This window comes from Harpia harpyja, chromosome 14 (genome assembly GCF_026419915.1).
Source record: "Harpia harpyja isolate bHarHar1 chromosome 14, bHarHar1 primary haplotype, whole genome shotgun sequence".
Taxonomy (NCBI): Eukaryota; Metazoa; Chordata; class Aves; order Accipitriformes; family Accipitridae; genus Harpia; species Harpia harpyja.
In genome coordinates, this window is record NC_068953.1 from 4022144 (window position 1) to 4039990 (window position 17847).

At 44.7% G+C, this 17847-nt stretch overlaps 1 protein-coding gene across 1 annotated transcript in view; it reads left to right on the forward strand.

Moving 5' to 3' along the window:
- The window catches only part of CACNG4 (calcium voltage-gated channel auxiliary subunit gamma 4), a 44277-nt gene that overhangs the window by 16980 nt on the left and 9450 nt on the right, over positions 1-17847 (forward strand). Inside the window, exon 2 of the mRNA XM_052808082.1 lies at positions 16691-16774. Within this exon, the coding sequence (XP_052664042.1) occupies positions 16691-16774 (84 nt within the window). The remainder of the gene's footprint in view (positions 1-16690; positions 16775-17847) is intronic.

The following is a 17847-nucleotide window of genomic DNA, read 5'->3' on the forward strand; positions in this document are numbered from 1 at the left end:
AATTCATCACCCCAACTGTGCATAGGCGCGGTATGAAAGACCGCTGGCACAGTGCGCTTTCTTAAAGCGTTTCCTCCGGTCCATCATTTGCATCATGCATGAAGATTTTCTTGTAGATATCTTTTTTTCTGTGTAAGAACTTAAGGGGAGAGGATAGGAATGGAGAAAGTTGCTGTTACACAGGCATGATTCAGGTACCCATGGCGACATGAGATCACTCCGCATTGTCACCAACACAAGATTACCTTATACAAGAATAACTAAGAACTGAATTTTTGACCTTCAAGATTTTCTTATCTGTAAACATTGTAGCTGTATAGCAATGCAACCCAACTTGTCAACAACAAGAAATAAAAGAAAAATAAAACTAATTTAAAACCCCACAGTGACAGTAGAATAAATTCATACATTTATCATTTCAGAGGTTCCCATCGCTCCTGCCTCTTTTCCTGGAAGGTTTAAATTATTAGATTTTTTTTTTTTTACATTATGTTTACTCTCCTAAGAATAGAATACAATTTACAGAAGCTCATATGGATGAAAAAGCATTTTCCTTTTGCGCTGCTGCTCACACAGTAAACACCCACAAACCTGCACCTTCCAGCTTTCCAAAACCTTGGTTCATACTGTCAAATAAATTAATTCAATATTAAAAAATGTATTTTGAAATCCTTAAAAGAAAAAGGTTTATTACTTGAACTTTCACTTAAGAAATATCATCCGTCTCAGTGTTTGGTGCAAGACTTTATCTAGTCCAATTAAAGGGGCAGATTCTTCACAACACTTCCACGTGCAGCTGGTCCTGCCAGTGCTAGAATTGGAGATATTTGCATGAGAAAAGAGCCTTAAAGTGAAGAAATGCAGGATGAGGACCTAAGCTTACCATAACAGCTGGAAAGAACCTGGTAAAATGAAATTTGATAGCTGCTGCTGCTGTAGATCCCCCAGGTTTTAAGCTTCCGAGGCAGAGGGTGATTTTTAAGCAGAATTTTAACTTACACGTACATGAATTATTTCTAGTGACTTGCTCAAAAATAGCGATTTGAGCCTGACTCGCAATGTACTTACACAGGGCTGGAGTGGGACCAGGCAGCCTGCCCATGCCTGGGAACACGAAATTTTCAGGTTTCACACCTGAACCAAATACCCAGCTTGGGTCTGGCGCTGCGGGCTGGGGACACGCTCGCGGTGTCAGTGCGGAATGGCCAGAGTTTGGGGTCCAGACACCTCACTAAGGTCTGAGCCAACGAGGCAGAGCCGTAGTTTGTTGCCGATAGAGGCTAAAGGCAAAGTGCTGTCCCCCGAGAGCAGGGGAGCATCATGCTGCGTGACTCAGAGGCGCAGCTGAGTCACAGCCTCCCCGGCTTCTCCTGTGATGGGAACGGGTTAGACACCGTATTCAAGATTGTGCTTGAAGTCACGATCCAAATCATTGTGTTCAGGCTCCTCATTTGCTTCACAGGGAGAAAGTATGTTGCACTTCTCGGAGAAGAAAAAGGAGTCCGTGGTGCGAGAAAAGCAGCTCCTGGGTTGCCACTCATGAGAGCCCTGTTAGGAAAAAAAAAAAAAATCTAACAAAAAACACCTTTAAAGCACACAGGGATGGCAATATCACTGCTGGAGCCCCTCAGAAGCCAGTGAAGGTACACCTGGCATAGCGAGTATTGGCTGGTTAGCAGGACGCAGCAGCTAAGATCGCCTGAGGCATGTGGAGCTGCTGCAGAAAAGCATTGGCGTCTCATGAGGGTACGGCTCTCCTACTCGAGAGCAGTAGGAGCAGATCTGCAGAGGGGTTTAGGTGTTGCCATGCCTAAAAAGTACTCAGCCTACAAACCCCAGCGCCCTGGACAAGAAATGACACCAAAGAGCAGAGCTCAGGAGCTGGACCCTAACGGTGAGCAGGCTGGCATCAGACCTCAGCTTTGCAAACCCACAGGGCTGGTGTTTTGGGCTGTGCTCATCCTGAGGATGGACATCACATTTATGAGTCCTCTGGCCAGAGTGACAGCAGAGCAGGCATGCATCGGTGCATCCCCCTCAGACGCTGGCGCTTCCCTTGCAGCACCGTTAGAGTTAAATGACACAGCAGATCCTCACTCTCCAGCAGGTATTTGCTGGCACATAACCCGGTGAATCCAGTCTATGGAGCGTGAGTGATCTATAGTCACTAGGCAAACTTTCTCAAGAGCTTATTTAGGAGAGAAAGCCCTGATGCATTGGCAGCGCTGTGTGCAGGAGAGCTGCTGGAGCCAGTTGATATCTCGACACGACTGAGTATTTTTAGAGCCATCCTATGGTGCAGGATTTTTAACTTCCATTTCACAGCCCTTGAAGCCTGGCAAACTTTCATTAACATTTGATGCCTTGAAGTCATGCGAGGTCTGGGGGAAAAGGGAGGGGAAGGAGGAAAAAGAAATACACCTTTTTGGAGCATGTAGTTTGCAAAGTTGCTGTGAAGCTTCGAAAAAGCCTCCAATCCCTCCTTGTTGTACCAGCTGCTTTTAAAGTACCCAAACCATTCAGAGAGCATAGCTAGAATCCCAAATTATGGCTGTGTGGGAGAGTCTTGCTTAATTAAAAGATAACTTAAGTTAACATGTTAAATACCTGGAGTCTCTCTGGCCCTTGGGGAGATTGAAGCACTTTTTAAACAGAGAGCTCCCCACCTTAGAAGGATTATGCCTCTCTTCTTCATCCATTATTAGGCAACTTTGCTAATATAGGGCTCTTTGATGCATAAATCCCCAAATTATTTATAAGTCATCATGCTTCCATCCTAGACAGGAGAACCTGGGACACGGAGCAGTTAAAGGATTTGCTCCCAATTCCCGCTGCACACACTGCCATTTCTGCACAGCACAAGGTAAGGCTTTTCTACCCAAATTCATACACGGTGAAAACATTGCTTCCCTGGCTACAAGGCAGACTTTCAACTGGAAAATAAACTGATAGAAACCTTATTTCCCCGCCCCCCCAAATACACACACGTATACACACACAGAGAGTCCCTTTGCACACAACTGAGATTTTTCATAGGCTGAGGGAGTAGGAAGAAGAAACATATTTTTGTCTCTTTGGCAAAAATATATTGGCAGCATATCACTGAGTTGTAAAGATTGAGTAAGTACCAGAGCGTGGCCCCGTTATGAGAAGCTGGTTTTGGAAAGCTGCCCTTCGGCTGCCTGCACCCGTCTGCCAGGACCATTGCAGGGATGCTGCCCTAGGAGAGAGGCTCAGAATGTGGGACCCCAAACAGCCCGTACAGGCTTCTGTGGAGGAAGAGGAGTTTGTAATACCTGGAATTGAGGAGCTGTCAGCTCTGCAACACACCAGATGAAGTGTCTGAAGGGGAGAGGAGCTGTAAATCTCCTCCTGTGCATGGCACCATTCCCGGGCGGTCGGAGCCGCTGCCTGCCTCCTGAGCTGCATGCTTCTCGGGAGGTCTCGCCAAGGTGCTGACAAACTGGTCCTCTCCTGCTTTCAAAACTTGGGAGGAAATATAGTCCCCGAGATGCTGTTATACAAGGGCAGGGAGAAAGTTGGAGGACTGACGAGGGAGGGCTGTGAGGGAGTCAATGGCACAAGAGCCGGTGCAGCCGGGCATGGGGGCACCTGCCTTTTGTCCAGTCTTCCCAGCAAAAGGAAAATTTCAGCTGTAAACCTTCCCAGATGCTTCCATGCCATCCTAGGACAGCAAAAAGCAATAAGCATTTCTGGTTACAATGGAAGATGTACCTGATGCTGATAAGGGCTGGGATTATCAGATACATTATTTAAATCTAATTCTGAGTTCCCAGATTGGATTGCCCAAAGCTACCACCACCATTATCCTTCCCCAGTGCAGGTAGAGACATTTCATAGTAAAATGCAATTCTGAAATACTGAAAGTAAACTCAGAAATCTCGACAATAAAATATTTATGCATCTGTGCTTTAGTGCATTGTAGTTTTGCATGATATGCTTTGCTTTTCAAGACTGACTAGATTAAGGCACTTCTGATTCATTAAACACATTTTCCCAAATGCTCTTTCTACAAATATTGTTGGGCCATTGTGCTTAGTTGTATTTATTAGCTGGTGTAACAAGGAAGTTACAGCTTCCATAAACCTGAGAGGAACCCGCTTAAATATGTTGCTCTGAATCTCAGCAGAGAAGAAAACAGTTCTAATGAATAATTAAAGCTTAAAGAGGTCATGCTGCTTTTGCAGTCTCATTTTTATTTGTCGCTGCTGAGTTTGCATTAGGAAACAGAAAGTTTCAGGTCCAGGAGCCAAATGAAATCTCTACTGCATGTGTTCATTTAAACAGATCTGTTTGGTAGCTGTCTCCATTTTTATACATTAGGTCATTTGTTAACTGTAATAATTTAAATCAGTCCTGGGAATTAAAAGTTTCAGGCTCTTAATTTTCATCAGGCAGTGGCTTGGTGCATCCCCTCGCCTTCTGTCAGCAGTACGAGCACCGACTCTTCGGCCGGGCAGGGCTGTGGATGCAGGCAGAGCCGCTCGGGGAGGACCCAGGTTGCCATCTGGTCCCCGTCTCCACAGGCACCACCAATCTGCCAAGCTCCCGCTCTCCTCCTAAGCCCTCTCCTTGCCTCCGGCCACCCACTGCCCACCCTTCTCATCTTCTCCTCCTCCTCCTCAGCTCTCTTTCCCTCCCACTTTCTTCCAAGCCTCCTTTCCTCCTCCCCTGCGAACCACCTCCCGGTCCTCCCCGCTCTGCCCCAAAGCGCTCCTTTTCCTCCTCCTTTTTTTTGCGCTGCTTTCTGCCTTCCTCCCCTGGACCCTTCTTCTCCCAGAGATGCTCATCATTTTCCTTCCCCTCTCAACGCGCCCCAGTGAGACCAGTCTGCCCCATCTCCTACACGAGGCTGGCCGCAGGCAGGGACACACCGTCCTGGCTGCCAAGGCACCCTCTGCCACCAAATGCCAGAGACACCCGAGCCTGCCAGCACCTACCCTCCGTGAGGGCATGGCACCTTGCGGGTTGCACATACTGTTGGGAATCAGGAATAACCAAGTCAGTAATAATTCCAATTCAAGCTAAAGTCCTTCATATTTCCTTTCTATTTTCTTGCAGGATATATTACAGTTGCAAAATATTTTTGCTCCTTTCGTTTTTTCACACCGGAACCTATTCTTTCTAACCAGCAGCTCTGTTGTTTGTTCCCAAGGTTAGACATTAGCCCTGAGTATTCAACTAGACAACACAGTCTCTTGGATGCACCGCACTAATCTCTGCTAGTGGAGTGTCTTTTCCACTAATACATCATGCAGATGATTTGTGAAACCTTTGCCTTGCACGTCCCAAATCCAGCCATTAGCAGGGTTTGGCAGTTACGCCCCTTTCTCCTAACCTTTAGATTCCCTGTTTTCATCTGCGTTGTTTCAGTCCCGCGTCACTGATTGTGCATGATCGATCTCTAGAGGTTTAGCTTCTATGTATAACTCAACAAGCTGGCATAGAAATGAGGAAGACATGCTCCACAATGAATGCAGATCCAACTCAAGGTCAATGCATTATGAAGACAGACATATTGCAAGCATTCCCTTCAATTAAGATGATTTATGGAGTGAAATTTCCCTACTGCTTCTTCAATATCCAACTTTTTTTTCTAAATGCCATCATCTTATGATGAATCACCATGGACTGAAGAGACATGGAATCATTGCAAGATTCCAGGAGTGTCCAAATATCCTGCATATTCCTAATCAGTTAACTAGTGAGCAGCTGCATCACTACTTTCCAGTCTCACTATTTTTTCATAAAAAAAAAACCAAAACTTTGTGGTGCATGAATGAGCCAAAAGAAGATTTGTAAAGAAAGAGTTCAGTTCTAGATGTCAGGTTAGAGATGTTCCCTAGTATTAGAGCAGACAATAATTCATTTTATGCAGAGAGGTAATTATGTGATGCCTTGTAAGCTTCTGCTACATCAAGAGATCTCACAAGGAGTATGAATAATATGAACCATTTTTCTACTGACTAGATCTGGAGGATTTTTCCATTATGGAAGAGGACACCAGGTGCATCCTGTGCATGTTACCCCAAACATCCCCAAGGATTACCCAGGTCCTCATTCTGGAGAGTTGTTTCTTGGCCTTTAGACTGCCATATGACAACTGCAAACCTTGCCTGTTATGAAAAGAGGATGTTTCGGGAACCTGAAAAAATGGCATTTTAAGAAGGCCTAAAAGTAGAAATTAAGAATGAGAAGGCAATAGCTCAAGGCTGCACGTGTATGAAAGTTGAAGTGGCAGAAGATACAGGGAACAAAGCATCACCCATTAAACTGGGTATGTTTCATCTAGTTCAAGAACAGTATTCATTCCCCAGATGTGACCACGACTATGCCTCAAATTGTAAACTCAGTAGGGACTTTGAAGAGACATGAATGTCCATTTCCTTAAATTTCCTCCCCAGGTAGTGACGAGCCATGATACAGGCTTTATAGACATGCTGTGATCGTAAGAGGTGAAACCATCAAGCCCTGGTTGATCACTATGTTAATGAGGGAGAACGGATGACTTACTGAAGTAAGGAAAACCAGATGGATAAAAACCAAACCATCCCTTAAGGGAAACTTGATTCCAATTGTGCCAACACAGGAAAAAGCACAGTTTGACAATGTGAAAATAAACACAATTTGTCATTTTGCAGCATATGAACACTTCATCAGACAAAATGACTCTCTGTTCTCAAAATTGCATCCGGTACAATTTGGCTTTTCAGCCCTCTCATAACAACTGATGGACTGGCAGCAATCTGCCTGAATGAGCAGTCTTTGTACCAGTGAATGTATGCCAGGGTCAAGAATATTGGGGAAAGAAAAGTGGATTTTGGTCCAAATCAAGATATACCTGAATCCTGGCTAGCATATAGGCCACCACAGCTTATTCCCACTGCTCTCTGAGGCGTTGGAGCGATGACGGCCATTGTGTAGTTACAGCTGTGAATAACAAGTTAGTCTCTGACCCATTGTGCCACAAGCACTGCTGGTTACTAAAGTACCTCTTTAAATTAAGGCATTTTGGACCAGAACGTAAGTAAGTGCTGGAAACTCGTTGGAGAGTGACTTTCAGTTCAAAGCTCTGGTGGGTGAAGATGCTCACCTAAGAAGCCAACACCAACTCCTCAAGTGTTAGACCAATTTTAGCTTAGGTAGAAAAGCCAACTGCAGAACTCTAATGGAGGTTTCTATCCAAGCTTCAAATTCATTTAAAAAGGACAAGGACGATTGTATCAGCCACCCAGAAACAGCTTTGGCAAAATGGCAGCAGAGCAAAGTATGGAAATGAGTGGTGAGACAAACTTCTGGGCTGCCGGGATAAAGGACTGCGGCATGAGATGCAGGACGAGACGAGGTGTGAAGGCAGAACACAGCAAGTGTGGGCCGTGGTGGTAGATAGAAAAGCAGACACAGAAAAGTGAGTTAACAACCCCATGACAACTAGAAATGTTGACAGTCTCTTGGGACTGAGCCAGGCATGGGAACGCTTGCCGTGGCAGGGCTAACTTAGCTCTGACTTGAAAATGTTCCTCAAGCAGCATCACCAACAGTGCCCCAAAAAAAAATCATATCATACCCAGGTTGAGGAATTGCCCCTATTTCCCTGTGCAGACAATTTACAAAAAAACAAACTGAACATCAGGGCTGGAAGTATGTCAGTGTTTCTTCCTAGAAAACACAGTCATTCCCTCAATAAGCTCCATAAAAAGGAGCAACAAAAAAGACTAAAACAAGCCACAGAAGCCCCCCGAAATTTCCCCCCACTTTGCCATCCAAGCAGCAGCACAAGAGGACACAGTTAATAAGGAGCAAACCGCAAATGGTAGTAGAAAGAGCAGCAGCAGCGCACAGAGGGGCTACTAGGGATGCCTGAGCAGTGGTGGTAGAATAACACAGCACGCTCTTTTATCTGCTGCTTGGCTAAGGAAAGGCAGCTGGAAAAGGGACAGGAGCATTGCTGAATAACTTCAATCATGACTTCTGTGGCCAAAACGCTGATTTATGAGAGGAACACTCGAAGAAAATGGAAATTAAGTAGCTCAAAACAACATGTAACATACAATCAACTCTCTTACCTACTTTGCTGCTGTCCTACATTTCCCTGATACTATTGGTATTCACTGTGGTAGCACAAGGACACTTAGTACTTTTGGCAGCAGCTTTGTAATGACAGAAGAGAATTCAAAGGACAGCAGCCAGACACTGTGATGTGTTTTATTAGCTCCCAGATGTGCAGGTGAGGTGAATCTTCGGGAAATGAGTTTCGCTGCCACGGATTTTCTAACATCACTCAAGGTCTCAAATAAAATCTTATAATGGAACAAAAGGCTGTCATAGAATTTTTAAGTCATCTTTGGCAAAGCGTCTTTTCTACATCTGTTCATTTCGTACACAGAAGTACAAATGCACAACATCTTTGATGATATTTGCCCAGCTGAAAACAGAAAGTTGGCTGCTGAGGCTGTATATACCCACGTGAACTATAACTGACTAAGCCTCTGTAGGCATTTCCCCGGATGCCTTTCTGGTGTAGGTGATGCAGAATCTGGAGATGCTTTACCAGGCTGTACAAATTAGCATTCAGGTGTTACGTCCTGGATTGCCGCACGCCAAAATAATATTGCTCAAAGAGTAAAATTGTTCAAGGCAGAACTCGAAGTCACCACCCAACAGCAGACTTCTTCACCACCTAAGCAAGCTATGTCTTCTCCTGCGTGGCTAACTTCTTGGGGCAACGGTGAGCATCCGCTGGTATCTGGAGGAGATCAGCTAAGGCACCACATCTGGGCCATGGGAAACTCAAGAGTGTTAGAAAAGAAAAAGGTGGGTCGTGACATGAAGGTCAAACTGCCCAAGCGGGAACCTCGCCGGTCGCTATTTGTGGCTGTGAAATTGGCACTCAGGACAGTGAAGATGGCTCTTCTGCAATGCGGAGCATGAGCTCCACTACAGTTTGAGACCACTGTAGAAAAAAGCAGTGCAAGGAATAGAGCAACACAACCTTCGTTCTGCGGGGATATGGTGAAAGGAGACGCTGTGATCCGCCTCCGCTTCCAACAGAGAGGGCTTTGTAGAGGAGCACCAAGGAGAGGCTGCAGACGGCAGAAGGCAATCAGGTCAGACACTGCCACAGTGCAGGCAAGTTGGGGAAAGCAGATTATAATATCCTAGAGTAAATACTTGAGTGTGGTGGTATAAAACAGTCTCTTCTCTCATAGAAAGTCTATGATAAATACAGGAGGAAGCATTAACTGCTGTACGAAGGTAAGAGAAGAAGTGGAGTGAGGTTAATGGTGGGACTGACCATGTCAAATGACAAGATAAACCGAGACCTGTTCCTAGAGAAAACACGCTTTTGCCAGACTTGAGGGGAATGGCGAGCGCTAAGAATAAAGGCCGGGGTGAGAGCGGAGCGCGATCCCCTGCCAACACCAGCTCATTTGCAAGTGCGTAGGCAGAAGCAGCTGCGAGCTGCTCCGGCGTGCATCTCCTCCCGCGCCGCTGCCGCCGGGGCGGTCTGAGCCCTCGTGAGGTGTTAAACACACCGGGAAGGTGTTTTGCGTTTAAAAACGTTAAAGAGGAGCGAGATGGAGCAGGCAGCAAAAGCGACCGGTAGTTACGCACGTGGCATCGAGGGGACTGATGAAAAGCTCTGAGCAGCGGAGGGTCTGTAGGCAGCGGAGGGTCTGTAGGCAGCGGAGGGGGAGGACTGGAAAAGGGGGAAATTCATGTCACAGCAGAAGATAGGAAAATAAGAGACTTGAGGAGGAGTTTTGCTTTGCCCACCAGACAATTGAAAATAGATCAAAAGAAGAACCCAAAGGGTTTGTTAGAGCTGGCAGCTCCTAAGGAAGAAAGTGGGGCAAATTTCATACATTTAACATTTTAAAATAATTTTCTTTTTGCCTGGGAAGTAGAGGGGGAGCAAACAAAGGGAGAAGACCAGATTCTGATATCACTGTTACCGGATAAGACAGATTTGAGTCCGCTGCACTGAAATCAGAATCTGGCCCTTAAGTAGGCAGCTCAGCTCCCCGCAATGAGAAACAAGTAAATTGAGTTACAGGATGAAAGAGAAAGAAGGAAAGGGCTTTTATGAGGAAAAATAAGAGAGTATTGTTTCGCTGTCTCAACACCTGTAGAGAAACATGGTTAAGATTCAGGATAAATTCCCTTTAAAGACTCAGCTGAGCTGAATTTGCTTTAGCCCGACTGTGACACATGTGGACAGCTAGTGCCGGTCAGCTGGTTTATGGTACCATGCTAGCCCACAGTTGTGGGAATGGACTTCTAATCTTTCTAGGTCCTAAGCATCTTCTGAAAACAAGACCTACCCTGGCGAAAGTATGACAATAACCCCAGGTACTAGCAGTGCTTTTCATCAAATTCACCTTCAGGATGAAACAAAAATACGAACTGTCATATGGACAAATATTTCCCGGACTGGCAGGACTCAGGGGGTGTCAGACAGCATCTGTCTCAAAAACAACCTATGCTTTGAAGTTCCCAGCTTCATGAGGCTGTCACAACAGCCAAACTTTTCTCAAAGGCAGACACCCAATAAACGTGTATTTAACCTCCCGAGGCTTCTTTCTCTGCTGGCTCCACCCTCCGTGGCGATGAAGGCAGCACTCCAGCAGCAATTTGGGGTAGCAAATTCACATGGGGTGTGTTTTGCACACGACCTGCATCAATACTTCATGATTTCTTTTATAATGACAGCATTAAACGTCCTCTGGCAGAGGCTCACAGGATCTGTGCTCATTCAAGTAGCTTAAGGACAGGCTTGTGAAACTCTCAGCAAACAGCTGGAGACAAATAATCGAACTCGGGACAATTTAACATAGAAAGTGCCAAGTCACAGAAAAATATCTAATGCTGTTCTTTGTGGCCTGAGTGGAGAGCTCAGGACCGTAATAGTCGGTGTTTGACCATCAGCACACCACAAAGTAAACAAAACCACAAAGCAGGTTTTGAAAGTAAAAGGAGGTGCGCCACCCATTCCTCTTTTCAAGGGTTATTTTAGGAGGAGAGGAATGAAGAGAAAAGAAAGTTAACTCGGCAGCTGCATGCACTGTTGTGTGTCAATCCAGTGAGACAGGGGAGTTATACTGGTGGAAAATCAAAGAAATGAACGCAGTGCACAGATAGACTCTGTGCTATAAATTTTGCGGAGAGGAACATTTTTTGGCATGTCTGATCGCCTTTGCTCGCTATTGCTCAAATCACGCAGCAAAGATTTTCAGAACTTGTCAGCAGAGAAATCTTCCTAAGGAAAAAATATACAACTGTTTCTCTTCTCCCCTGGCAAAGTCCAGCACTGACACACTCTCACTCACTATAAATAGAGGTTGTCCACTGTTGTCCGAGGGAAGTGTAAAGCCGCGCCATTAAGGAAACCCAGTCCCACACAGCATGCTCAAATGGACACTGTGTTCAGGCAACTTCTGTTACAACAGCCCCACTCTGCATGTCACGCTTTTCTTGTTGTCTGTGATGTTATCTGTCAGTCAGCCTTCTCTGTGCTGATATATTCAGAAAACTTGTCATTTAAACATTCAGATATTCAAGCGTTGCAGTAAATCAGGCTAACAGTTGGCTCCAGAACTGAAGCAGAGCATTTTATCACAGAATAGATGCAACAAGCAGAACCATTGGGCCAAATTTCCCATGGTTCCTTACTAACTGTCTTATTTTTAATACACGGTCAGGTCCTTGCAACTTGTATTCCCTGTATCTGCAAGCACTTGCCATCAAATGATCTTGAAAATCATTTCCTACCACATCTTCAAACCATCCCAGAAGACCCACATTTGCCCAAAAGAAATCAGCTGGTTAGTGGGATTTTCGGCTGGACAATTATGGGGCGTCTTTACCTGCCCGCAGGTAATTGCTGTAGCCACGCAACCACTTCTGCAGCTGACATTCATAGCACTCATTCCATCAGTATAACCCCCCTCAGGAGAAAACCCTGCTTAACTCTATTAATAGCGTGCACGTGTGCGCACTAAGTATCTGTAGCTGCTCAAGAGCTACAAGAATGTGGCGCGTTGGCAGGGGAGAGTTTGATCCAAGGAGGTCACAATGTCTGGCGTCCCATGAGAAAACAAGAAAGGCTTCTCAACCAAGTCCCAAAACCGATGTTTTACTGCATAGTCTCCCCAACAAGGGCAGGCGAGAGGGCTGGAAGATGAAATAGTTAATTGAGCAATAGCTCTGCAGAAGCTGTTGATGGAGAAGGAGTCAGCAGCTTGACCCATCTATCCTCATGTGTCTCCCACTGCTATCAGATATCGCCTCCCGTAAGCTCATGCTCAGAGCAAGGAGACGAAAATTGCTATTGACAGAAGTACCCCGCAGACAAGGTCCTCTGCTGCAAAGCTGCTAGCGTCTTGCATGGTGGAAACCTATTTTAAATGACAACAGAACACTAATGTTATGGAAAGATCTTGTTGTATATAGTTTTCAGGATTAGGGAAGGGAGAAAAGAAAAGTACAGCCTGCCTTGACAAATATTGTTAGACATTTAAGTGCTCTGTCTTCCAGTGCTGATTTGTGCAAACACTTCCAGGGCATTGGGGAATGTTGTCATTGATAAATACTAACCACGGCAAATGGTTGTTTCAAAGACATGGCTGATGGTATGGCCAACAGCAACGTGATCATGTAATACATGGCCACAAACAAAGTTAATAAGCAATTATATCCTATAGCATTAACTATCGCTTTCAGTCATCAAAAAATAAAACCCTAGTGAACAACTCTGCAATGGGACAGGCAGGATTATTAAAGGATTATTTGACAAAGAGCAAGGAGAAGGTAGTATGTTATCAGAATTTGGGATCACTACTTTGATTTACTGTTGAAAACTCTACGTACTTTGAGATCTCAAACCCCAAAACAAAGCTTAATCTTCATTTAGGCACTACAATTCCCTCCCTTATCACATTATCCGAGTACATCACACTCTAATTATAGTTATCTGAACAACACTTAGTGAGATTGGGAAGTACTAACCTTGTCGGAGAAGCCCTTGAATACAGAGTAAAACCAAGTCAGAAACAATTTTTAGTTTTTAAATGACAGCTAAGTATACTGCAACCAGTGGAAAGAAAATGTTCTTACACCATCAGCAACACTTTAGAAAATTTGTCCTCTTCATTATCATTAACCCAGTTCCTGAAGTCCTGGCTCAAAATTCAGAACAAAGTCATTATTATGAGGAAAATATGCATTATAATATTTGTATTTCTAAAAGCATCATTTAAAACATATTGGTAATCATTCAAAGAAAGGATTAATACTTACAGCATCTCAGTGGGATACTGTATCTTACTCTCAAGAGGTATCCAGAAGTGGTTCTCAATATTTTAGTATCTGTTAGGCAGTGATTGCAGTTTATTTATCCCTCTCTAGTGGGTACAGAAGTAGAAGTTAAATATTCCATCTTCCTCTCCAAAGTATATAAGGGACTGTATCCTCATACTCAAGCAAAGAAAAAAAATCTCTCTTCTACATTGCATCCTGGTGTGGAAAACAGCCCATGTGTGCCTTACTGAGCGTGGACCAGTGGCCACGTTTGTCTACACGTTTCTTCGAGGCATTCTCTGTGAAGCCTTTGAGAAGAGCTTCAAGGAGTTCGGGTCCTGTGCAGATGCTGTAGAATAGTTGTTACCGAATTTAAGTGAGGTGTTTCCTTTTCTGTCCCCTCTTCTGTTTCGTGGCTTTTATTCTTTTGCATTACTTCACATGCTAGGGCGTGGAGCTGGGTATTTCACCAAATCTCAGTTTTGTTTTGTTTTTATTTTTTGTTTAAGTACAAGCCAGACTCTGCTGTTGTGCTTTTAAAGCTGACCACTGCTTCAGTAGGTTCCACTCAGCTAGTTTTCATTTTTCCCAAATGTGAGTTTCAAAGTAAGGCCATCATTATGAAGAAAAGGTGTTGTTGCATTTCCTAGCAAGACTTTGTTTCTGACACTTTGTGGATTAAAAGAGCCCTCAATACCCTGTAGGTAACCAGAGTTCTTGATAGCAACTTCAAGCCTCACTGGGAGTTTAATAAGCTGCTGCTGAGTTATATGACACCTGTTAAGTTTATGGAAAAAATTTATCCAGTCTGCTGCTGTTATTAGCTATCAAATACCATAGACACCAGAGAGGACCCTGAACCAATATCCATGATCTGAACTACAGCAAAAATATGGGGAAGAATATTTCAGGTTCCCAGGCTTTGCTACAGGTCCAAATTTCACAGTCATTGCTATTCTATAAAAAGTTGGCCAGAATGACCAATCTCAGTATTCCTAAAAACTGGAAATAGAAAGGAACTCTCAGGCTCATCTAGAATTTTCTGTTTGGGGCTAATTATGCTCTTTTTTCACCTCTGCTGGACTTGCTAATACTCTTTCATGCGAAAGGCTACAGATATAAGCACCAGGAAATGAAGGTCTCCAACCATAAAAGAGGAAGAGCCCAGACACTGCTGATACCAACCCACCCTGTCCTGCTCATGCATTTCAGTCCTGCAGTGGAAGGGATGGCTTCACGGCCTCCGTGTAAGAGAAAGTTCTGCTGAGGGGCTCATTTCATTGAGAAGTTTAATAAAGTAAGGCCCGAGGCCAAAACCTTCCATCAATCCATCAGTGCTGCAAACACAAGAGGCTTGGGGAACATTTCAGTCTTGCAGACTTCTTGTCTCTTAACTGAGTTTCTGGAAGTGGGACATTTATTTGGGCTGTCGCCCACGTCCATGCTCTGTGAACATTCAAGTTCACAAAGCAGCCTTCGGTGGACAGAGCTGTCTCCTTCATGCATCTACGTGTTTGCACAGAAGTTCTGGGAGCTCAGTTACCTGTGATATTTCTACTTGTGTATCAGCTCTGGATAAATTCAACCAACTACCTTAAAAGTTATTGGAGAAGTACATACAGACTGAGAGATGGCCCTACCTATACACACACAAGCACAGAGTCATTGAAAAGCCTCTTTCCAGAGGAAATTAGGGTGAGAAGATTATTTAGACCTTTTCCTTAATGAATAGGAGACGATAAAAATCATACTCTGAATGTGTTTCCTCTAAATTGGCACACATAATGAAGAGACTTAAAGAAATGACCAGCCAGTCTCAGAGGCCCTGTTATGCTGGGAGTGATTTAGTTTCATTGCGTGAACCGCCATAAAAATAAGCACTGGGATCTTTAAAATCTGAATTTTGGATTGCCTTGCTGGAGAGCCATCAGGAGCAACAAACCAGCTGATGGCAAACGGAGGGATGCACGGGCAAACATGCTTGGCAGGAGCAGCCCCAGCTGAAGTGCTCTCCTCCGCCTGGCAGACAGGACAGGTGTGTCACTTCCAGATGTGACGTGAGCCACTTACTTCTTGTTCACAGCCTTTGAAGTGCTGTGCGGAGAAAGCCTGAGTCGTTACCGCAATTAGAGTAGATACATCATTTACTGGAAGAATTAAATACACTGTAGTAGCAAACCTGCAGTTGACACTCACAGGGTGCAATTGAAATCCTCCAGATTAGTAATTCTTTGGAGATCTTTGTAATCATCGGTAATAGGTAGTGAAATAAATCCACATTTATATCCTACAGACCGCAGCTGTGCTTCTGTTAAAGTAGTATTAACTGATGGTTTTTAAATCCTTCTGCCAGCTCGAGCTGTAAGCATCGAAACTCCTGTGCAGAGGATAACTCATCCTGGGTGATGTATGTTCCTGAGCTCGAAAGCGCTGGTTAATGAATAATGAAAGCACCAAGGCAGAATCACACCTCGGGGCTTTGCTCCTGCAGTAAGGTCTCTGGGGAGAGGTCCCTGCGCAGCTCGCTGTGCAGCAGCGGTCTCGGCTACCCAACTGCAGCTCAGGCTGGATGTGGCTATGGATAACCGTGATAGAAAATAATACAAAATACTAACGTAAGGCTTTACCCAGATGGACAAAGTGCTGAACCTCACCTTGTTCAGTCGAGCGAGCGGTTCATACAACCAGCTCTGGCATTGTTCTGTCAGGTATCAGGAGTGCACTCTCGTGCCCTGACTTACTGCGCAGGCTCCCAGTTAACTAAACAAATATGCCATTAAAAGCTGAGCCAACCTTGAGGGGGACATATGGGTTTAAATTACAGCAGGTAGAGATTTATGGACTTGTTTTCTGAGCCTAGAGAGTAACTGAAGAGGCCTCAGACAGTTCAACATTTACCAGCTCCGATAAGGGAAGCCAGCACTTCACTGGGGACGAGACAGGAGGGGTGATGGGCACTAGACTGGCACTTGGCTTTGCTGGGAAGCCCCAGCCATGGAGCCCATGACAGTCACTCTAGGAACAAAAAGAAGCTTTGCAAATTTGGTATGCTTCTAAGATAAGCACGGCACTGATAAAGTAAAGCACAGTGAGATTAAAAAACTCAAGAGAACGATATGACCGGCAGACTGAAGAAAAGAGCCCAGGAATCCTGGCTCTCCCTTCCTTCAGCTAGGCTTCAGCCCGATCTGACCAAAATTCATGACCGTAGAGATGGTTTCCTGATGGCATAAAAAAAATCAGTGACCAACCCTACAGGAGATTAATTTACTTATGCAGCCTGGGAGGAAAAGGAAATAAAGCACAGCTGCAGAAGCACATTTACCTGGTTCTATTCCTTACGTGTTATGTTTGCTTTGTTTTCATGTAGGAATCTACAAAGGACATTGCTTCCGAATCAACCACTTCCCTGAAGACAATGACTATGACCATGACAGCTCAGAATACCTTCTCCGTAAGTGAAAAGTAATACCTAATACACAGGATTAACAGACATGGCCAGAGAGACCTTCCTGGGTTTCACTTCTGTAGAGTGCAGCCCAAGTCTTATCCATTGCAAGAGACTGGCCCAAACTGGGTGACAGAGAGCACTGGTGACATATGTCCAGTTCATGCTGCAGCTGACACAACCATGACCCTTGGGGACCCCCATTTCAAGGGTTTCCTTCAGCCAGGGCAACACTCATGATTGTGGTGGCCATTCTCTAAACATTATATTGAAAATTTTCAAATGAAAACTACAGCTATCATTCCCAGGTTGTCGAGGATATTTTACAGAGGGAGTCTTTATCTGATTAGTGTATCAAACCAGGTTTGAGGAGTGGGTTCCAGCCCATTAGGAAGCTTTTCCTAATGCTTAAACCCAACCCTTATGCAAGCCTCATCCTTTGCAGCTGCTGAGCCACCTCCCCCTGCAGTGAAATTACTGCATTGTAGAAAGGAAGCTGAAATTTCTGCAGCTAACAGCAAAATCTCAGCATGAACATGGGCTGTGGCTTCCCTGCACGGACAGACAGCCATTGCTGCTCTGTGCTGGTATGTAATCTGCCACAGAAGTAATTTCATCCACCAACCTGGTGCTTGAAATAAGGGCAATCGTTTCATCTCCTCCGGATGACCATTCGCTCTGCTGATAGGAAGTCTTGGAACCCGAGTGTGAAACTTCACGAATCCTGCAAAGTTTGAGTGAGATTTCCCCTTCCCCTGAGGACGTCTTGCCTAGTTATTCCTTTTGAACAAAAGAGCTGACCAGCCAAGCTGAAAGCAGTGCCCTTTACCAGAGAAAGAAACCGCAGTTCACAAGGTGTTGGGAAAGCTTCGGGGAGCAATGAATGACACTGCTGGCTGATACACCCAGCAAGACAAAACACTCCTCCGTTACACTGCTATTAATTACCTGAAACACCACTTAGAGAACCACTCTGCCCTTCTGCTCACTTCTGGGAAACAACCTCTAGTTGCTAAGACAAGGAGAAAGAAAAAAAATCTCTGAAAAGTACGCTTTACCAGAAAACCTAGATTTTTTTT